Here is a 22,746-nt window from a genome sequence, read left to right on the forward strand (position 1 = left end):
TTAGTAGACCATCTGCCCACCCCCACCTCCATCCCCTCCCAAGGCTCCCACAGTTGGCCCTCCACCTCTCTTTCCCTTCAGTAAAGCCAGACAAACCAAGGTCTCTCTTTTTTTTTTTTTTGTAAAACATTCTTTTATTAAAAGAACAAGTGCTGTTTACGAACTGCCCTTCGTACAAATAACATCCGTTATACAAAGATACAAGATCCGGGTTATGCACAATTCCAGGCTTGGAGGTGGCAGGGAGGGGCATTGCCTTTTGGGTTGAGGATATAAAGGAGGCTTTACAAAGAATGTAAAAGGAGCTCCTGGGTTTGCAAACTGTGGCTTCCCCTCCCTGCTCCCCTAGGAAGGGTCTGCTACATTGAGAAAGGCTGGGGTGCAAAGAGGGGGACAGGCTGGGAGCCAGGGTTTGGGTCTTCAGTCCCGCCACTGAAGTCCCAAGTTGGGCTGAAGGACGTGAACAAAGGGCGATGAAGGCACCCCTCAGTCACCAGCTTTTCAGTAGATCAAGTCAAAGGGACTGGGAGCCAGACACACTTTTAATCTGGACTGATGTGACTGGAGGAAGCCAGGGTACTGCGCCCCATTTTCCTACAGATTCCCAATTGAAGTGACCGAAAGCCCTGCCAGGCACCTCTCCCCAGGAAACTGGGATAAAGGAGAACTGGGAGCAAGCTGCCTACCCTTAACTCTGCTGACCACACACCAAGGAAGATGCTGGCAGGCAGAGCCCGTGTCTGCATTTCCAGTTTGGGAAAAGGCAGCGTGGAGGTCACCCTTTCTCAGAGCTGGCTCTCTCTCTTTCCCAGACTCTGGCTCCCCTCACTGTCGAGGCCCTTCCTAGGAGTACTTCCCTAGAACTCAGGACAGGAATGGGCAGGCGTGCTCTCATCAGCCTCAAGGTAAGGGCACCTGGAGGCAGCAACAGACCTAGGAATCTGAAGGGAAAACACACACACACTGGAAAAACTAGACAAGAAAAGGCAACCTTTAAAGTGTCATTGTCTCTGGAGAGGATCCTTCAGCTCTGAGCTAAGACGGTCAGTGCTTCACAGATACCCCCCACCCTGGGCACAGCCCTGCACTCACACCGCACACCACACACACAGGGACAGACGGACAGCCACACGGAGGCAGTGCAGTGGGGCAGGAGAGCCAGGACCAGGAGGCCAGGGTCCTGAGGACTGGTCGTGGCTCTGCCCCTGAGCCCCTGCCCCCACCTCCTAGGCTTGGAGCTATCACCTGTGGGGCAAGGAGCTGGCTCACAGGATCCTAAAGACAGGTCCCTTCCAGCTCTGACATTCATGCACTCGTTGTGAGGCCAGACAGCGGCTCTGCACACACACCGCACTCACACCTCCACACTGAAGGGGATGACTTACTGAGCTCCACTCTGCAGTTTCAAACTCCACTTCCGCCCTGCAAACCACATCCTTCCCTTCCCCTAGACAGAGCCACCTATAAATCTGCATCCTTTCCCTCTCCCCATTCAAATTCATCCTAGAAAAAGGGACTGAGGCTGGGAGCAGATGGTGGGGGCTCAAGAGCCATGCCCTTTGCACTGGGACCCTGCTCTGTCCAGAAGCCCTCTAGACCTTTCTTATTATAAAGCCTGCCACCCACCCCGAAAGAGGAAACGCACCACCTCTCTCATGTCCCCCTGCCCCAAATTGAGGGACAGCACCAATCCATACGTAGCCTGGGGCCCTTCTTCAAATCTAACTGCCTACCCACCACTGCACCCCAGCCTGGGGAAAATCAGAAAACAGACTCTTGGAGATGAGAACCCCAGACTTTAGGGTGCTGGAGGGAAGGGGAGGTCTTGTTCCAGGACCTCTCACTCTGCCACGGCAGCCTTGGGGTAAATCAACTTCCTTCACTGTCCACAACAGAAGCTGACTTTGGTTCTAAGTGGGTCGGCCTTGGGCAAGAGCGTGGGTGTGAATGAGCAACTCTTCTAAGAATCTCTGAAGGTTATTTTTCTTTTCAGTGGTTTAGGGGCAGGGAGTTAGCTTAATAGATGAAGATGAATAAAATGCTGACTTCTATCATTCCTTTCTAACTGATATTTAGCATTAATAAAAAGTGAGTATTTCTGAGGTCATCACAACTGCCTCCCCCCTCCCCCCAAGCCCTTGCAAGTGCCTAAGAAGTTGCCTCTGAAGGATTCCCACCCACCCCCTCCATTATCAGCTCCCTAACATCTTACAAAGTCTTATCAACAGGAATATTAATATTATTTTCAGTATCAGAAAAAAACCAGTTGAGCAGCACAGGCAAAAATATATCTGCACTACGTTTCTGTCATTGCCAAAAATATACACATCTTTTCTTTATTAAAAAAAAAAAAAAAGAAACAAACCCAACAACAACAGAAATCCAAACAGAAACACACACACGCACACGAGTCCACACATGCAAAGAGACTGACTAAACGTGGGCATCAGGAAGCTGGCCACGCTCCGCCCGGCTCCCACCCCAGTGCACCGACACACACGCTTCAGCCTCGCCCCTCTCCTGGCTGCCCCAGCAGCCCTTAGCCTTGGCCACCAAAGGCTCTGGGCAGGTGGGGACTCTAAGGTGACACTTGCCCACTGCACCCTGGGGAAATAGCTGGTGGGTGAAGGGACAGTTGTTAGGTCAATTTAAGCTTAAGTCTCCCCTGGCTGGTGGGGGTGAGGAGGGGTAGGGTGCAGGGGGGCCAGGCTGGCTGATTCTGGGAGACAGTTTTCACTAGAAGTGGTACTTTACCCCCCTCGCCTTGTCCCCTGCCAGGGAAGCAGGACCAGCTATCAGTGGTGGAAGGGGAGCGCTACGGGGGCACTGAGACCATGTGGAATCTGGGGAAGGAAAGGCAGGATATCACCCTGATTTGAAGCCCCCAGCCCCCAGTTACTCTCCAATACTGGAGTACGGTTCTGGTTTTTGTTAACCATTTGGGCCCCAGAAAGGGACCAAAGTTGGTGAGGTGAGAGGGTGCAAACAAGAGCTAGGAGCGCCCCTCTGGTACTGCCTCATCAGAGCACTGCTCCTGTCCCTGCCCTCAGCTGCCTGGGGACCAGGGGGAGACAGACAGACAGACAGATAAACACACACACACACAGTGCACAGGCATACCCACACACGCTCTCTGAGTCAGGCAGCTCTATCTCCCCACCCTCGGCACTCCTAAATCCAATAGTGCAAACAAGGGGCAGGGTACCAAGGGGGCTGGGCCGCCCACCCCTGCCCTCCCCCAGCCCATCACTGGGTCCCACCCCCCAGGAGGTAGGGAGGCCTGGGCCAAATTCGATGCCATCCTGCCCCTTCGTCGGCCCCCTAGTTTGTGGGCTTTTACAAGCACAGCTTGTGACCCTTGTCGGGGGCAGGGGAAGGAGCCCAGCAAGAAACAGTCCAAGGGAGCCCTCTTACCATCTGCCCAAGCTGGGTAGAAAATGGTCAAGTAGGGTCACCCCTTCTTCCATAGAAGACTTCCACGCAGGGGCAGGCCCAGGGCCTAGTCCCCACTTCTCCCACTCAAGTGCTGATCCATTTTATGTGGGGGTTTAACGAACCCCCCACTTATGCCATGGCCCACTTTGCTCTCTAGGGAACCCTGAAACATTCACTGAGAGTGGGGGCTCCTAGGCGGGCTTGGAGCCTGTCCTCCTTCCGAGCCCCTCACGAAGGGGCCAGTGCAGAGGTGGGGGCAGGGGGCAGGTGGAAAGGGCTCCCCTCTGGGTCTCCGTCCGCAGCACCGGGGGCACCCCCCACTCCCCAGGCCTCAGCACATGCTCCAGGGCTCTCCAGTGTTGGGGTGCAGATGCCCGCTGCAGGCTGGGACCCTCAGACCAGGATCTGCCCCTCTGCTTGTGGGGTCTAAAGGAGCGTGGGTAGATTTAGCCTTTTTCCTGGTTGGCTGAGGCTCCTTTGTCAGCAGTCTGGAAAAAGAGGAAGGGAGACTGGGGATTGGGGAGGTATCTGGTCCGATCACCCAGTTGAGAATAGCTTCCTGGGTCAAGAAAGCTGATGTTGGGTGCAATAAGGGGCTGGGCTTTGACAGCTGCGCAACAGGGTCAACTTCCGTGTATGTGTGTGTCTGTTGGGAGAGTTGCCCTGCATAGGGCGCCCAGTTAAGCAGGCATGTGCCGGCCAGGGCCCCCCCCCCCCCCGGCTCTGGCGCTTTGCCCTCAGAAGGAGGGATGCCTTTCTTGAAATGGCTCACCCAGAGCATCATCTTTTTCTAAATGGTCCAATCAAAGAGGAAACAGCCTTCTCTAATGGGTCTCTCCAGGAGAAGGGAGACAGGACGGTCCCTCTGCCCCATTCCCAGCCCCTTCCCTAAGCCAGACCCCTTACTCACCCCTCCTTTGGGGCCACTGGCACTGCCGTCCGCCCCTGACAGGCTGAGGAAAGGGTTAGTCTGGGCAGTGAGGACTGGAGGCCCGCCTGCTGCTGCTACTGCTGCGGCTGCAGCTGCTGCGGCCATGAGACTTGTGTTGTTGCCGAGCGAGGGTGCCACCAGGGCTCCGGCGGGCAGCAGAGGTGGGGCAGATGCTGTGGGCAGCAGGCCAGGGGTGCCCGCGGACAACAGCGGGGTGGAGCTTCCGGCCAGCAGGCTGGCCATGGGCAGCTGGGAGCCCCCGGCCATCTGCAGCCGCTGCAGCTCCCGCTTCTGCTGGATCTGCTGGATCATCTGGTAGACAACAGTCTGGTGTTCCTGCAAGGGGGCCAGATGGCTTACTGGCCAGTGGTCCCCAGGGTCATCTTACCCTGATTGGCCTGGGCCCCATCCCATCTCACTAATACCACGAGGCAAGAGACCTGGGATACAGTCAAGTTTCCATCTCTAACTCCCCACTCTGGGGCTCAGCCTCCCCATCTGGACAAGAAAGTGGTTGCATATCATCAGTGTTTGTCAGATGGGGTACCACCAGTCAAGTGCAGGAGGTTTAACATCCCTCCCCTACCCCCACTAAATCAACTCCTCAGTTGTTATGACAAACACAGATGTCCCCAGGGGTGGCATGACCCCAAGTTGAGGAACACTGAATGAGGTTAATAGTTTTCAACTTCTCTATTTCTTTTTTTCACTTAAGATTCATTTACTTTTGCTTTGAATAGACAAAGCATTCTCAAGTGTTCCAAAACCCAAAACAATTTTTCAAGGCTTAAGAAATCTCGCTATCTTATTCCTGCTACCATCTGGTCTCTGTAGGTAACCAGTTGAGCTAGTTTACTGTGTATCTTTCTCATGTTTCTTTATATAAAAATGAGTGCTTTTCTATTTTTTTCAGCTCTTTCCTTTTTACTTTTGTTTCTATCTTTGGCTGCATCGCATGGCGTGTGGGATCTTGGTTCCCTGACCAGGAATTGAACTTGCGCCTTCTGCATTGGCAGCAAAGAGTCTTAACCACTGGACCACCAGTGAAGTCCCAACAACTCTCTCCTTTCTAGAAGGAAGAATTCCTTTTCTCCCAGGAACTCTGAGTAGAACTCAACACACAAGAAAGACCTAAAAGGGCTGCTCTGGTTGAGGACGTGTCTGTCACCTGCTCAGCCACCTCTCTATGCAGACCTCAAGGTTCCCCACTGAAGAGCCTTGGGGCTGGGACTGGAAATGCTCAGTAACTGAGGGCTCACCTCCCTCCAGATCCTCTTGCTGGGATGTGATTTAGGGCCACTACAGCATTCCTTCCCCAGCACCCAGGGGCCCCCAAGAGGAACCCTTGTGCCCTTTGTCCTCACATGATCCATAGGGGCCCGGCCCCACTCCCGCAGGGGCAGTCTCACCTTCCCAGCCTGGGGGCTCCCTTCCCAGCCTGTGGCAGCCTAGGCTGGCCCAGACCCTCCAGCCCTGACCCTCTGAGACCTTTCTGGCAGAGCTAGGGGGAGGGGCATTACCGGGGTCAGCTGTGGGGAGGCCAGGAGCTGCTGGAGCTGCTGCAGCTGCTGTTCCTGCTGCTGCAGGAGGTGTCGCTGCTGCTCGGTGAGGCTGAAGCAGGGGGACAAAACACAGACCATGGGAAGGGACAGGGAAACACTCCTCCCTGCCCCCCTAAGTTCCCACTCTCCCTCAGGCCCAGGTGGAGAGAGAAACAGACTGAGCTCAGAGAGGATGGTGGGAGGAGACACATGAGATGGGAAAACTTCCCCAGAGGGAGACCTCAGCTAGGGCACAAGGAATAAACAGACGACTTTTGTCCCTGAAGAGCTACCTTCCAGAGGGCTCTCAGGTCTACATCTAAGGAGAAGCTGGGGCCAAGAGGCAACTGGATTCTAGACCCCGTAAGACAGGAGGAGAGCTTCCCTTCTGAGGGACGTGGGTGTTTGTAGGGGGAGTCCCTCCCAGAGCCAGCCTCCCCATCCCCGTCCCCAGGCTGAGCCCTCCCTCACCTGTTGAGACAACCTGGCAGCTGCAGCGTGGGGGCCCCGCCAGCCTGGCTCAAGCCTGCAGGGTTGGGGGCAGCAGCCCCATTCAACCCCCCAAGAAGCCCATTGAGGGGCAGGGCCCCGCTGCCCGCCAGCCCCCCCAACAGCCCCTCAGCCATGGGCATAGCCCCCAGCCCCGCTGCCCCGGGTGCCCGGCCCAGCCCATTCTGTGGCTGAGGCGGGAGCGGGGCAGGGCCCCCAGGCAGGGCCAGGGGCAGAGTAGCAGGGCTCTGCTGGAGCAGGGGCAGCGGTGGGGGCGTGCTGTGGAAGGACAGCGACGAGCTGCTGCGGCTCGGGCAGCCTGAGTGTGGGTCCTGGGGAGGGAGGGGGAAGGGAGGGGTCAGAGGGGCAGGGGGCCAGTGTGACCTTTCTGGCCCCCGGCCCAGCACCCACCAGCATTCTCACGTGGTCACCCCCACTTTACTCCCAAGCAAAGCCACCCAGGAGGAAGAAGCAACGCCCAGGGATAAAGGCCAAGAATCCAAACAGTCTTCACAAATCACTTCCTGGGGCCCCGGCACCCACCATGATGCCCATTTAACACTGAAGAGTGAAGGTGGTATAGTGACCACCTAGTGAATCAGACCCAAGGTTCAGTGCTTGACCTGTACTAACTTGCTACTGCTGTTCATGGGTGAAACCACTGGGTCTGAGACAGGCTCAGTAACTCTGCAGGCAGTTGAACTGAAAGATGGGCTCAAATCCCATGCCCACAATTTAACGGCTTTGGTGGCTCTTCTGTTTCAGTTTCGACATTCATAACACGGGGGTGATAGGAGAACCTAGTCCAAAAACTCCTTGTGAGGACTAAACACACCAACGCTTGAAAAGTCTCAGGCCAGGACATGACACAGGGCAAGGATGCAATTAATGATTGTATTATTATTATTATTATTATTGTTGCCCAAGTCACACAGTAAGTGGTAGGGAGAACAAGAACCTACTTTGTTTAATTTCAGTAATAACCACAGCATAATAATAGCAACAAACCACCACCAATTACACAGGGATTGTTTTCTGTGTGGCTAAAATAAATTGTAATAAACTCTTCACAAACACTTTTCAGAGTTGCCTTCCCTAACCACCTTACATCCAGAGAAAGGTGGACGTACATCCACCCACCCTCCATTCTTTCTCATACCCCTCAAATGATTTCCATCTTAGCACTTTTCCCTACTTGTAATTATTGATTTTCCTGAATTGAGCCTGTCTCCAAGAGTGTCCGATTTGCTCACTGCTTGCTTAGCCAATGACTGGACTTAAGTAGGCACCTCCTAATTATCACTTATTTAGTAAAGGAATGAATGGGTCATAGACCAAATTACTCAGCCAATCACTTCACTGCCCAGCCTCCAACAGCCCAGCAAGGTGGAAATGCGACTAGGAGGCCCTTGAACCTCCCCGCTCCAGCCCTCCCCCGCCCCGTGCCCCTCCCCATGGTGCCCACCTCGGAAGACGTGGACAGCGAGTTGTCCAGGCCCAGACTGTTCTTCCCCGGAGGGCTTTTGCTGGTGCTCAAGGAATCGCTGCTGCCGGCTGAGGAAGGAGGATCAGGGAAGGAGCTCAGCGGCTGGAGTCCGGGCCAGTTCCGACTGCAGAGCGGAGGCCCCCATTCCCGGCCTGGGTGGGGGCCCCTTACCTTGGGGAGGCAGGCCATAGGGCCCAGGGACAGGGCCGTTGGTGGCAGGCAGAGCAGCAGGCAGGGCGGCGAAGGGCACAGAGAGTTGCACGTTGAGAATCTGCAGTCGCTCCTTCTTGGCCGTAAGGCTCAGGATCTGCTCCTGAAGCCGCTGGTTTTCCTTCTGCAGCGCGTGCAGCGCCTTCAGCATCTCCACGACTGCAAACAGAGGGCGAAAGCGCCTGAGCCCCGCGGGCCTGGGAAGGCGGGGCGAAGGCTGGGGCGGGGCCAGGTGACCAGGGGCGGGGCCTGGCAAAGGAAACCGGACTGAGACCTAGCAGAGACGGCTCCGGTTAGCCAGGGACTCAGGTGAGTCCTGGGGAGCCAGAGGTGTGAGGACCACAGGTGGGGCCTAAGGCTCGGGGTGGAAGCCCAGTGCTTGGAGGGAAGGGGCGGTCGGAAGTTGGGGCTTAGTTAGATCAGGGCCACGAGGTCGTGAGGGCCAAAAGCCGGGCGTAGAGGGGGCGGGGCCTGGAGCAGGTCCCAGCGAGGGTTAAAGGCGAGGCCTGGGGTGGGCCACCATTAAGGCAGGGGCGGGGCCGCAGGAGAAACCTTTAAAGACCTTTGGGGACCTCGGAGAGAGAGTATCCGAGTCTGGGGGTCCTAAGACAGCCACCCAGCCCGATGTCACCCCTTCTCACTGTTAACGCCGGCCTCGCCGTCCCCTTGCTTCTCCAGCAGCTGCTCCATGTTGGTCGTTCCGGGGGCCGCTGGGTCTAACTGGCCGCCCCCGCAGGGTGCGGACGCCGTCTGATCGAAGAGTGCCGGGAGGCTGCTGATGGGGGACCTGCGGTCACAAGGGAAAACCGGCTCAGACGCACCTCACTCCCCAACTCCAGCCTCCCTGCCTCGTGAGTTTCAGTTATCCGTTTTGGATTCCAACCCTCTCCGCGCGCCTGCCTTTCCGCACCGTACCGCCCCCCACCTTCTACAATCCCTCCGCCGAGCTCCCGCTCTGCCCCCCAAGCCGCCTCCCTCTCCCTCACATGGAAGACAGACTCTCCTGGGGTGAGGTCCCCCGACATCGGAAGCTGCAGTCCTCCAGGTCTGGCTCTTGGAAGGAGAAGGGAGGCAGGGATCAGTGAGGAAGAGGTGCAGTCGGCCCCAAAGTCCCCGCCTGGGAAGTGGGTACAGGATCTGGGACCTTACCGCCGACCTCTTTCCCCAGGATCTCCCAACCCCCAGACAGGCAGGTCTAGTTCTTGGGAGCCCTGGTTTGAAAACCCAACCCCTGGGGAGGCAAAATCATGAAATTTTTTCCTCCTTCTCTAGGCAGAAAGGCCCCTGCCTCCTTGCTACTTTCAGCTTCTCCTCCCAACTTTTTTTTTTCCTGGAAAATTTATAACTTCATAGTCATAGAAACTTGGGGCCTAGAGAGTCCTGAGTTGAACTTGGATACTTGCTATGTGACCGCGGGGCTTAAAACTAACCTTTCCGAAGTGATTGTTATGAATAAGGTAATAAATGTGAAGTGTTAAGCTCAACAGTTTAGCTGCCATGTAGCAAGCCCTTAATTACTGTAGCTATTATAATTTTATATTTTATATTAATACACTCACAATTAGACCGCAAAACCCTATGTTGAGCCACAAAATTCCAATTTGGGTTTTGGAAAATACAGTCATCTACTCTGTAGGGTTAGTTTTGGAGTCAGATTCGCCCCTTTAAGGCTTACCTGAAATGGCAAGTCCCGCCCCTCAACCAGCCAGGTGGTACCTCTGCACCAATCAGCTCTCTAGGGCTGTGTTCACTGTACTTGGAGGGAGGCGTGCTTGCGATCCGCCCCCTTAACTCCTGAATACCCAGAGAGCCAGTTGCCCAACTAGTGGGGTCTCTATAATCGCCAATCCCAAGAACTCACTAAGAGGCCAGCAGGGAGCTTTGCTTCAGTGGTAGGAGAACTAGTCTTGGAGTCAAGGAGCCAGAATTTCAGCTGCTGCTCCACCTTTGCCTACTTCAACAGCCTTGAGCAAGTCATTCATCTCTCTTGCCTTTTGCTTTTGTGAGATGGAGTAGTAGTAATTCTTCCTGGTCATGCCCCAACGCCTCAAGGGGTTTTGATGTGCAAGAATGTACCCTGGTTTGTTACACGTGGAATGTTTTTTGGCAGGGTCAGCAATGGCCAGAGGGTGGGGGATAGCCAGAAAGCCCTCCAGTCCTCTCTGGGGTGACAAGCAGGTGACAGGGGGTGCCCCTTTGTGAAGAAAGGGGAACAGGGTCAGAGACTCACGTACCTGTGTGGCTGCTCTCGGCTTGGGTGAGGAGGGGGTTAACGGCACCCATGGGGGTTCCAAAGATGTGGGTAGAAGGGAGGCTAAAGGTAGAGCCAGCCAGAGAAAACACCTGAGGGAAAGGAGGTAGAGTCCAGCCTGGTGGTTATTCCTGGATCTAGAGCACAACTGTGGGCACCGGGGTGGAGGGGACCAGGTGTGCTGGGGAGGAGAGAGGACCAGAAAGAGGGAGACGTTCTGGTGGTGATCAAGCCCAATCTCTCAAATTCCCATGGAAAGCTGGGTCCTCGGCAGGCTGTCCCCCACCTGCCCAGGGATGGAGGAGCCCAGGAGCAAGGCCTCACCTGAGTGGTGGAGATAGAAGCAGAGGAGGAAGGGAGGGTGCTGGTGAATGGGGAGCGGCTGAGGCGGGGCAGGGCCGAGGTCCCTGGGGGCCCCAGGAGGCTGGAGGAGAGGGGGGTGCTGCAGACAGCCCGCAGCATTCCACCACCATGAGAGATGGGGTCCTTATTACTGGTGTAGATGCCTACAGGCACAAGAAGGACACAGAGGGAAGCTTAGTCACCTCTCCTCTGCCCCCTCCTCAGTCAGGTGGCTGGAGCAGCCACTGCCCAAGGCCAACACTCCCCTGGATCTTGCCACACACCAGTCTCACCCTCCTGTTGCAAAGATGTCACTTCTTGCCCTAGTGACATCTACTTGCCAAGCCTGCTTATTCTACTACCCTGCTCAAGCGTGAAGAATTCCCAGTTTTTCTAATTCCCCAACCCAAACTTGGTTAAGTCCTGTTGGCAATCTCTCCCACCACAACCACGCAGGAGATGGTTATGGGGGAGTGTCTCAAAGGTGACTGTCACCTCCATCCTTTGTCTTCTGGAGCAGTTTCTGTCACACTTCCTTCTAACTGCATGTTTATGCCTCTGTCCCCTCACTAGACTGGCTGGGCCCTAAGACACCCTTGGTCCCCAAGGGTCACTAACCTGCCCCCAGCAGGGGGGACTCCAGGCTCAGGCTGGGCAGGCTCCCTGAAGGCCCAAAGGTACGGGAAGCCAGACCACCCAGACCAGAGCTGACAAGGGAACCTCCGGAGAAGGGTGAGGCAGCAGTGGCGGTGAAGCCAGCCAGCTGGGCACCGGGCAGGGAGGGAAGGGCTGGGCCCCCAGGGCCCTCCTTGTTGCGGCTGCCCTTGGGACGGCCTGGCCCGTGTCGGCTCCTCTTGCTGGCTTTGTGCTTCTTCTCCTTCAGGCCTGTCTCAGGGGTCTCCTCAGCGGGCACAGGGGTGGCACTCAGTGTGGGCATCCGCTTGTGGGTGCCTCCAGAGCCCCCGGACCCTGAGACATGGGGAGACTTATAGTCCCCAGGGGATGGGGCCCGGGCCCGGCCTGAGCTGGAAGTGGTGGTGGAGAAGCGCATGATGGGCCCGAAGCCAGAGAAGACCACCTTCTGTTCAAAGAGGTCAGCCTTGGGGGGCTCGGGGGCTGAGGGAGAGGGAGGGGCTGAAGGCGGGGGTGCAGTGGGCTTGGAGTACTTGTCTTCTTCTGGCTGCTCCAGCTTGGGAAATGCGGAGAAGTCAGGGGAGCTCTGCAGGGACGAAACTGCAGAGAGGGATACGGAATTACAGCTGGACCCCATAGCCCCTGCCTCCCTCCTGCTCCCAGTGTGTACTAGTGGAGAGAGCTCTGGTCGGGGGTGGGGAAGCTGGGTTTCCTGTCTCAGCTCTGCCACTGTCTCTGTGTCCTGGGACCAGTGTATCCCCACCCTCCAGCTTTTCCCACCTGTGACAAAGCAGCAGAATAGCTCCCACCCTACTGACCTCACTGAATGACTACAGAGATTACAGGAGATTAGTGTCAGTGCTTTAAAAATGGTACTCGACAGCATCAGCGCAGGGAATAATGAATACATTATGGGGGTTGGAGAGGTGGGCCCCGAGGGAGATGGGAGGGGAGTTCCACCCTGAGAGAGGAGGGAGTATTGAGGAGTCACTGGCTGAGGATTCCCACCCCACCAGGCAATTTAAGAAGCAAATGAGATGCAAACCAATATGCAAAGGGCCTTGCTAGAAAAGCTCACGGCCAAAGACTGTCCCATTCCCACCTCCTCCCCAGCTCCCACATCCTGGGGTGCCCATGCTCACCTGTAGGCTGGAAGGGTCCCCCAGATGAGGAGGAAGAGGAAGAGGAAGAAGAGGAGGAGGCGGAGGTGAAGCAGCTCACACCTTTTCCACTGCTCAGCTTCTTCCCCTTGTGACTCAGGCTATGGCTGGAAGACTTTTTCCCCTTGGAGTCCCTGCTGCCTTCAGAAGTCTCTTGAGTGCTGGCCTCGTGGTGCGAGGAGGAGGAAGCCGAGGAGGAGACCTGAGGGAGGAAGGAGGAGAGAAGAAGGCTGGAGCCAGCTTTGGGGGTCTGGGCTCACCCTGACTTGGGGGTGGAACCCCGAGGACACGGGACCTAGGGCTCTACTGGGAGAGCTCAGAGTTAGCTTCAGGAAGGACTATGGGGCAAGGAGATGGTGGTGGGAGCTCCTAGACCAGGGAGATGGAGAGGCAGCTCTGTAACTTCTAGGGGTGAAGAGTTGGGAGCTCTGAGCCCAAGAAGCTGTCTGTCCTTTGCCTCATGCAAGGGAGAGATGAAAATGGTCCCAGAGTCTGTTCAAAAGTATGTATCTGCTCAGTCATTCAGTTTAGAAACACTTAGGCCTAAGAGGGCTGGACTTCTGCTGGGAAGTGGTGCATGCAGGGAAGAGGGACTCCAGGGAGAATGGGCCACCCTGGCCCCATTCTTGGGCTCTCCAGTCCCTGCCACTTCTTCCCTGCTCACCCACCAGCTGCAGCCACGTGGCTGACACTCCCCTCCCTGGCTACTCCACGCCCTTTCCAAACAACCTGAGCCTCCATGCCAAGCCCTCTGCCCAGACAGCCTAGCCTCCCTCCTCCTGGGAAACATCTCTTCCTTCAAAATCCAGCTCAAAAGCCCCCTCTTCCATGAAGTCACCCCATAGCTACCTGTGATGGAACAAATTATTCTGTCCTCTATTTCCTGGGTGCCCTGTACCCACCCACATCAGCCATGTCAATAGCTGCCACGTTGTATTGAGAGATTGTCCCCCATGTCTGGGGGCGGCAGCAGTGGCTGGAAGAGTAGGGGCTCTGTGAACCTGGGGTCTACAACCGTGTATGTTGTGTGTCTCCACCTCACCGAGCTTCAGGGTCCTTTTCTGGGGCTAATTATCCCTATTTGGAGAGTTATGAGGAACATAATGGCAGATACATAGTATGAGGTTGACGATGATGGTTCTGATGGCGCGGCTGCTAGCAATACACCGCAGAGAGTGTCCAGCAGTGGCTGAGAACAGGCCTTCAAGCCAGACTGCCTGAGTGCGAACCTTGACTCCACCATTCCCTAACAGTGTGTTTTAGGCAGACTGTTTAACTTCTCTGTGCCTCAGTGTCTTCATTTATTAAATGGGGTTAATAAAATGCCTACTTCATTGGATTATTTTGAGGATTAAATGAGCACATCCCCACACATGCCCACCATCCCCCTGTTCCAGAAGGGAGCCTGGCATGTGGTGAGTGAGTCAGGGCTTTGTAGTAACAGTCAAGGATGACTTCTCCTCCTGGTGGAGACCAGGTATCCAGTACATGAACAAATGCCAGAGGGAGGTCGGAGAGGAGGATGAGCCACCCTGTGCTGCCCCTTCCTGGGCGGAGCCCTCGGCTCTGTCTTTTCCTTTGTTCTTTTCAACAGCTGGAGTTCTGAAGGGAGCCAGATGTGGTTCTGAGAGCAAAGGAGGAGAGGGCCCAGGGGGAGGGGTGGCTGAAATGCTGGGGTGGGTGGAGGAGGATGGGCAGAAGGCTCCAACATGTCCAAAGGGAAGTCCAGCCACTGGGGTCACTCCTAGATCTCTGGCCCACTACTTTCCCCTGCCTGCAGACCCCAGGGAGAGATCAGAGGGCAGGGACAAGCTTTTCCAGGTGAGCCCTGGGCAGCAGGGAAGGGAGAGGGTTACTGGGACAGTTGCCACAGCAACATCACCCTGGAAACCTGATACCTGAGTCTCCTGCTAAGATGCCCAGAGCCTTGGCAACCTCCTGAGGCTGGTGGAGGTGAACGGGCAATAATGGTGACAGGAGGAAGCCGTGTCTCCAGGCCCCTGTTCTCCTTCCGGGGGTGAGGGGAGAACTGGCTGGAAGGAGGGACAGGGAGGGCTGCTCTGGCTTGGATTAGCAACTCCCTGGCCTTGGGTAGGGCCTGCCAGTTGTTTATCCAGATGGTGCCCATTTCTAGACTCAGGCCTGCCATGCCATGCCCCTACTGGGAGTGGGATGACTAGGGGTCTCAGGGTATGGTCAATGGGTCTGCCCTGCAAGCCATCATGGGCCACACTTTCAGTCCCTCCAACCTGCATAGAGTGGGCTTTCGGTTAGGCGACCAGGCTCTGAGCAGCCTCCTGATATGTGTGTGGCGGGCTGGAGAGTGAGGGGGGTCCTCTGCCTCTCTCTGGAGAAATGGGCCCCAGAGACTCGGAGAACCACCGTGAGTACTGTATCTGCAGACAGGAACCCAGTGCTGAGGCCCTCTGTCTGGGCAGAGGCAGATGTGAACATCTGGCAGCCTGCAGGAAGGGTGGTGCCCCCCAACCCCTACTCCTCCTGGTTGGTCAGTGACTAGTGGGGCTGAGGAGCAGAGGCCCCTCCTGGTCTAGAACAGGAGTAGTGTGGGGTGTGGAGCAGTCATATGAACGTGAAATTGCAAGGGTTCCCAGGGCTGCACACCCCAACCCTTCACTCTGTGCCTCCCTCCCGCTGCCCTGGCTGCCCCTCCTGGGTGTAAGCAGTGGTACCTTGTCAGCAGTGGGGACCACAGGTGGGGTGAGGATGCTGGGTGACTCAGGCCGCTTCTTGTGCTTCTGTTTAAGGCGTTCTTTGTCCTTTCGGCTCTGGGGAGGAAGAAGGGACCAGACGCTGATGCTGGGAAAGTCTTGGTGAGGATGAACGTGGCACATGCATGTGGGGAGTGGGGTCTCTCCGGCGCAAGGCTCTGTGGGTACCATCGCCCCCTATGGAGGGACTGGGGGACTTTGGCTGGACAGGAGTGGCCCCAGCAGGCTCCACTGAGCCCACAGCCCCTCCCCCCCATCCTCTGGTATGTTGTGCTATATGCTAAGCTCAGGTGGTGTCTGACTCTTTTCGACCCCATGGACTGTAGCCCGCCAGGCTCCTCTGTCTATGGGGATTCTCCAGGCCAGAATACTGGAGTGGGTTGCCATGCCCTCCTCCAGGGGATCTTCCCAACCCAGCGATCGAACCCAGGTCTCCCACGTTGCAGGCAGATTTTTTACCGTCTAAGCCACCAGGGAAGCCCATCCTCACTGCCTGCTAAAAATAACCTATCCCATTATCAGGAGGCACACACCTGTAAGGGTGTCCACTTGGGACACGGAGCTGTGCAGGCGGACAGGAGCCAGGCACACTGTGACATTTAGCCGCTGGGGACGCAGGCACGTGCACCCCAAACTGACACACGGCTAGACATGTGCACATGTACAGGGCTGTGTGTTGGGGTCTCTGGGGAGACTGTCATGTCATAGGAACAACACAGAGGAACCACACAGATACAAACTGCCCCAGGGAAGCCAGGCCTTCAGCTCACCCTCTGTGACCCTCACAGGTCACTTCCTCAGCACCCCCTTGGTCCTCAGTGGCCTCAGAGGAAGGAAGGGGGCAGGCACTATCGCCTCTGGGATACCCATGGTGGCTTCGTGCAAGAAGCAGGTGTTTGTGAATGTGGGCAGGAAGGGCAGGGGAGAAGACTCTTACCTTCTTCTGGCCCCTCTCATGGTGGGAAGGGTGCTTCTCCTGCTGGGCGGATGGGGAGGCCGACCTGCTCCTCCGGCCAGCAATAAAGCCGCTGCTGCCTCCCCCTGCACTACCCCCTCCTCCTCCTGCTCCTCCACTGCCGCCCCCGCCCCCGCTGGAGTGCCGGGATGTCTTCTGTGGAGAGAATTGAGAGGAACTGCCACACCCTCCTCTCCGTAGCTTAGAGAAAGGTTCTTGAAGATCAGGTGATTCTGGGGGTCAGCACCCCCCACCCCACCCTGCCTGTCACAAGAGGACCCTGTGTCCTTAATGATACTCTGCTCAACAGAGTGCATTCCCTGGCCTGAAATCCTACAGTCTGCCCAGCTGGCTTATCCAGGGCACAGATTCAGCAACTGAGGCCCTGAAGAGATGGGGAATCTCGGCCCCGCCAGATACCAGGCATGGATGGAGGTGGGCCTCGGCCTGTGTCTCTCTCTCCACCACCTCTTTCCATGGTGCCCTCTTGGCCCCTCTCAGGCGCTCGACCTCAGCCCACCTCAACCTCCTTCCCTGGGGTGGAGGATGTGCAGTGTGGCCCTCATGGGAGCCCCTGCTCACTATACCCCATCCTTCCCTCCAGACACTATGCTCCAGCCATCACCCCTTCTCTTCTTTTCCTGGCCCTCCACCAAACAGCAGTTCCTTTTGTCCCAAAGGATCTGCTGCCGTTAAGAACAGGGCAAGGAAATATCCATAAGGAACACCTAAAAAACCCCTGTGCTACCATTCCTCCCAGCCAGTGCCTTGGACTCCCCAGTGCCTGGTCTGATGGCTTCACCAGTTCTAGACTTAGAGCTGTTCTTTCTAAGATCACCCACAAACTCCCAACTGTCAAATTCAAGGACTAGTTTCAGGCCTCATCTGACCCAGTGGCTCCCCAGCAGTGGGCATCACTCCTACTCTGCTAAGCTCTAAACTCCCCATTTCATGGTTCTCTTCATACCTGAGCCCCCAACCCCTAGCCTTATACACCTGGGGCTGCCACACCTATGAGGGCCTGAAATCTGAACACAGCCACCAAATCTAAACACCTCCAGTTGACACCTGCTTTATTCCAAATCAAGCTCCCTACCTTGTCTTAGTGTTGTGTTAGTCGTCCGGTCGTGTCCGACTCTTTGAGACCCCATGGACTGTAGCCCACCAGGCTCCTCTGTCCATGGAATTCTCCAGGCAAGAATACTGGAGTGGGTTGCCATTCCCTTCTCCAGGGGATCTTCTTAACCCAGGGACCAAACCTGGATCTCCTGCATTGCAATTGGATTCTTTACCACCTGAGCCACAAGGGAAGCCCCCAAATTGATATCAAACCCTGAACCAAGGTGACCTTATGACGTATCCAAACCAGGACACTTTTGAAAATGAAAGGAGGAGCTATTAATAATTACACCAAGGCAACAGGCACAAACTGGGACTCTCTGGGGCAGACCAGGATGTATGCTAGAAGTCCACTCCACTGCCTGAGGAGCTCAAGCCCCATCTATGCAGCATCAAGAGCCAGGATCCTATGTGCCACCCTAAACTCCTCCTTCTCAGCCACCCCCACATGTAGGCAAGTCTGTCTAGAAATAATTCTAGAATCCAGCCTCATCCCTCCATCCCACCCTCTCTTGCAGCTGTCTCCCAGTCGCTAGCCTCAGCCCTTTGGATCTGGCTTCACAGTGGCTGCCAGGGTAATCTTCCTAAAAAACAAATCTGATCATGTTACCCTCTTGCTTACAAGCAGCCTCACAAGCCTGTGGCCTGGGGGTGAGGTCCAAGCTGCTTTCCCAGTCAGGCTACAGCATACCTAGCCAGGACACTCCACCGCTTCTGAAACATGCAGGTCTCTCCACCAACATGGGTTAGCACCCCTTTTCCCACCTCTCCATGGGCCCCTGAACCTGAGGCAGAAGCAAGTCCAGCTCTGGCCCTGCCTGAGCTTTTTCACCTCATCTCTTGCCTTGTCCTACCAAGCATCCTGTTCTGTTGCTTATGAATGGTCTTTCTTATCTTGGGGCTTTATCCATGCCAACCCCTCTGCCTGGGATTCCTGTCTTTCTTGGCAGGCTCCTGAGGACCTTCAGACTGTTTTTGTTTTTTTTCCTAAATCCCACATACCAACTGTGAGATAAGTCACATAACCTTAGTGGGTCTTAGCTTACTCATCCGTAAAATGGGTAAATGCAGTACATCTCGTTCTTAGGGAGGACTACAAGAGCACGCACACCCACGTGTACATGCACACATGCACAAACACACACACGTAAAGAGATTAGTTCAGAGGCTGGGACACGGTAAGCCCCACAAATGTTGGCTCTAACTGTTGGCTCAGCTTAAATGCTGCCTCTTTCTTGAAGCCTCCTGGACTCTGACAGGCAGGGTCTGAGCTCTTTCTTCTGGGATGGACTGCTTGGCTCAACTCTGATTCACACCCCTCAGGGTGTACTTAAAATTTATTCCTCATCCAATGGTGAGTTCCTGAAGGGCAGGGACATAGTGCCTTCCTCCCCTGTCTGTCCTCCCAGCTCCAGGCATCCTAGAGTCCACACCCTCTAAACCATGGCTGACCAACCCACTCACGCCCAGATGAAACTCACCATCTTGCTGAAGTGGTATTTGCAATAGCCACAGTACTTGACATTGTCAACCTCCAGTACTTCTTCCTCACACAGCAGGCCTGCCATTTGGGCACTAATCAAGAGAGGTCAGCCTGAGAAGGATGTGGTCCCAAACCAGACCAGCCACCTCCCCTGCACCCTCCAAGACCCCTGCTGGGCAAAGCCAACACCACCCAAGGGAAGTACTGCCATCATCTCCAAAGAGACAGCAGCTAGGATGAACCCATTTGGCAGCCATCCATGGCAAATCTCAGGAGAAGGTTGGGACAGCTGGCCAGGGATCCCAGAGAACCCTAAGGAGTGGATGCAAGGAAGGCAGGGGTCTCACCAGGTGACATGGAAAGCTTGTCGACATCCATGGCGGTTACAGGTCATGCAGGCTCCTGAAGCCGCCTTGCTCTCCCGGCCCTGCTCCTCACAGATGTAACATGTCTGCGGGACACAGGGCAATCGTCCCCTCCTCTCTTCTACCTGAGGGATCCTTTGGCCTCCCTGCTCAATTCCATCCTCTCCCCACGATCCTACATCAGACTATCCAATAGCACTTTCTGTGATGATGGAAATGTTCTAGACTGCATGGTCTGATACAGGACCCATGAACTACATGGGTTATTGAGCCCTAGGAAAGTGGCTAGTGTGACTGAGGAACTGAATTTTAAATTGTATTTAACTAACTTACATAGCCATATGTGGCAAGTAGCTGCTATACTGGATAGTGCAGTCCTTGGATGGGGAGTCCTGTGAGACCAGAGGCTGTGTCTGCCTTCCTCTCCAGCGAGCTTAGCCCCACCTCTGGGCCTTTGCACGTACTGTTCCTTCCACCTAGAACCTGGCACTCTCCCCACTTCTCAAGGCTGGCTCCTTCTCATCCCCCAGGCCTCAACCAAAATGTCTTTCCTTGACTGCTTTATCTAAAATAAACTCCCCCCCTACCCCCTGCTGCCCCCGTGCCTGGTATTCTTTATTTTAGTATCTTATTGTTTTCTTCACCGCACTTACCACACACTGCATGTACTTTGCCGGTTTACTGATATCTATAGTCGTCCCACACAGGACTGGGGGCAGGGAACACATCTGTCTTGATCAATACTAGACACTGTGTGTCCAGCATCTTGCCCCAGTTTTTGCATATAGTAGACCCTGAGTAAAATGTGCTCAGTGAATGAATAAGTGAACTGCTCCCTAAGATCTACCCTCAGGCAGGACTGCAAAGGAGCCTGCTATTTCACTTGAGCATGGGCATGAATCTGTCAGTGGGAGGTGCCCACCCACCTCCTGAGTTCCCTGAAAGTGTAGGTTGGAGAGAATCAAATGACACTGGATGAAGAGAGGGCTGGAGAAGGACCCAAGAATGGTTGGGGAGGAAGGGGACTGGCCTGAGGCACAGCAGGGGCCGCTGACCTTGTTGAAGCGATCATGAGGCACGTACTGCAGCACGATGGGTTCCATGGTGAGCACGTTAGCAAACTGCACCTCAGGGATGTAGAGGGCACACACCACGTGGGCCCAGCCTGGGGCGGTGTGGGGCCAGCCTCAGCTGCGATGGCCAGCCAGAGACCCTGACCCCTCACAACCCCATACTGCGGACGGTCCCCTCCTCCATGGCCTTCCCATGAGACTCCAGTGCCAGCCAGGGAAGGGAAGGGAAACCCAGCCTCTGCATTCCACCCCTGCTGATGGACTGCTCCTGCCTTCCCAGACCCTGCTCAGGGGGTCTATCTGACCTCAACAGATGAGCCATAGGGCTCAGCACCCCCCTCACCTCCATTGTCCGTCCTCTTCAATGCCCCGTCTTTGTGTGGGCACAGCTCACACCTCTGCCAATACAAGGGGGCACAGGGATTTGGGGGATGGGCTTTTCCAAAAGGGGGGGTCTACTGAGCTGAGCCCTCCCTGAATACATTCAGAGGGCCCCAGGATGTAATGATTAGATGTCTAAGGAGGAACTGGTGGGGATACAGAGAAAACAGGTTGACCATGAGTGACAGTTGTCGAAGATAGGGGAGCCTCATCAACAGGAGAAGAGTTATAGTATTCCCTCTACTTTTGTATAGGTTGGAAACTTTGCATGATAAAAAGCTCAAACAAACAAGAAAACAAAAACAGAAGGCCCGGTGCCTGTGGGGGGCAGAGTGAGGGCTAAGCAGAAGGAGAGATGGGGTTGGTGATAGAGGTGTGCAGGAAACAGGAAGTCCTGTGTGACACTCCCACCCCAGCCTCAGCCTCAGAGCCCCCTAGCTCACTGGGGAGGGAGGGGATGCTCAGGTGTTTATGAGAGGAGAGGGAAGTTTCAAACTCACCACCCTGGCTGCTCGCTCCTGAGATTCACATTTCCGGCAGAACCAGGGTCCTGTTGGCACCTGGACGATGCCATAGCAAGCTGGGGGTGAGGGAGGAGAATCACCAAGCAAATCTGTCACCAGTGGCTTTTCCCAGAGTAACTGGGGTAGGGGGTGACTCTAACCAGAGCCAGTTCCAGCGGGGGGAGGGCTGCTCCCTGTCTGGGGGTCACTCACAAGACAGCAGGACCACAAGGAATGCTCAACGGCACACGCCCAGCTTTCAACCACATAACCAGGCACTCCACGCAGAGGTGGGAAGTCTGAGACCTTGACTTTAAACTTCTAGAAGATCCCACCCTGCCCCAATGCCCTTTCTGTACCCAGCTTTCTGGTTCCCAGCTCTTGCCAGGACCAGTCCTCATCCTCAGTAACCGAGAATACTAGAGGAACAACATTTAGGATAGTCAAACACGTTTTGTTGTTATGGTGGGGGGGCATTTCTTAAAGGGCCAGTAATGGAAGAGGCGGGTAAGTCGAGGGTCTAAGGGACCTCATCTTCTGCTTCTAATTATAATAGGACAGGTCAAAAGTCAAGGCCGAGGGCAGGTGCACTGCAGGTAACCAATAGAGTGGCGGGAAGAGCCGACAGCGACAGGATTCAGGGCTGTCCCAGGAAGGGGGGGCCCAGCTGGCTGTGCCAGACAGGCGGGAGATGCCAGCCTGCGCCCTCGGCAAGATTCCTCAAGGAGTTAACTCCCGAACCATGTGCTGCTGGGGGAAACTCCAAACCTCCCTCTTCTCGATTCCCGGCCCCCTGCGCAACCTCTCTCTATCCGTAGCTCTTCCCGAGAGGATTTTAGGAGTCCCCTCTCCCCTGGGACCCTTCTCTTCCCTTCTCAATTCCGCTCCTCCCAGTATCCGGAAGCAAGAGGGGAGGATGACCCCCCCTTGACCTCTCCCTCCCAGAGCCGGGACCAAAATAACCGGGCGGGAGGGGACACCTCGCAGGTAAACATTCTCCTAGCAGCCCGGACACCGGCGGTGTGGGGCGCGGAGAGTGCACTCATTACCCTCTAGACTGTCCCCAAACTCCCTCAAGTTGGGGTGGGGGGCGCGGGACTGGAACAATAGGCAAGAAAACAATGCCTGACCCGGTCCTCCAGGACCGGGCGGGGGAGCCCCCCGACGCCTCCCTTCTCTTCAGGTGGGGTGGGGGAGGGGCGCCCGAGCTCCAGGAGGTCTCGAGAGGGCGCGGCCGGGGGCGCCCTGCGCACGCCGCCCCCAGAGTCCCGCCGCCCCCCACGGCCACCCCCGTACCTTGGTGGACAGCCACGCTGCACGCGTGCCCATCACAGTAGACCAGCGGGTTCTCGGCCCAGCCCCTCTCGTCCGAACATACGCAGCAGCCTCCTACCATCTCCTTCATACTCCCATGAGCTCCCTCCGGGGCTGGGGTGGGGGCCCGGCCGGCGGGGGTCGGGGGTCAGGGGGGGAGGGAGGGAGCGGGGGGCCGCGCGCCTCCTCGCTCCCTCCTCCTCCTCCTCCGCCGCCGCCGCTTCTTTTCTTTGCCTCCTCCTTCCTCCTCCTCGGCGTCCTCCTCCTCCTCCTCCTCCTCGCTCGCTCTGTCTGGCCGCCCCCCCCGCCGTGCTCTCGCCCTCATGCCCCGACGGGCCCCCCCCCC

The 22,746-nt window shown here is 56.0% G+C and overlaps 1 protein-coding gene across 5 annotated transcripts; it reads right to left on the reverse strand.

Moving 5' to 3' along the window:
• Positions 1-107: 107 nt before the first annotated feature.
• MLLT6 (MLLT6, PHD finger containing) lies at positions 108-22,738 on the reverse strand. 5 transcript variants are annotated; one of them, XM_040245535.1, is made up of 20 exons: positions 22,383-22,738; positions 21,084-21,163; positions 20,546-20,600; positions 20,185-20,294; positions 19,112-19,215; positions 18,763-18,856; positions 16,145-16,318; positions 15,169-15,264; positions 12,461-12,680; positions 11,304-11,918; positions 10,668-10,849; positions 10,327-10,435; positions 9,079-9,145; positions 8,734-8,879; positions 8,054-8,251; positions 7,862-7,950; positions 6,379-6,728; positions 5,887-5,977; positions 4,346-4,702; positions 108-3,923 (listed from the first exon to the last, which is right to left on the reverse strand). In XM_040245535.1, the coding sequence occupies exons 1-20, from the start codon at positions 22,489-22,491 to the stop codon at positions 3,882-3,884; spliced, it is 3,288 nt and encodes a 1,095-aa protein (XP_040101469.1). In that variant the 5' UTR covers positions 22,492-22,738; the 3' UTR covers positions 108-3,881. The 5 variants fall into 5 exon arrangements, 3 of the variants coding, with proteins under 3 accessions (XP_040101469.1, XP_040101468.1, XP_040101471.1); XM_040245534.1 differs by having other exon boundaries at positions 108-3,944; XR_005721825.1 differs by lacking the exon at positions 6,379-6,728.
• Positions 22,739-22,746: the final 8 nt, after the last annotated feature.

This window comes from Oryx dammah, unplaced genomic scaffold (genome assembly GCF_014754425.2).
Source record: "Oryx dammah isolate SB20612 unplaced genomic scaffold, SCBI_Odam_1.1 HiC_scaffold_8, whole genome shotgun sequence".
NCBI lineage: Eukaryota > Metazoa > Chordata > Mammalia > Artiodactyla > Bovidae > Oryx > Oryx dammah.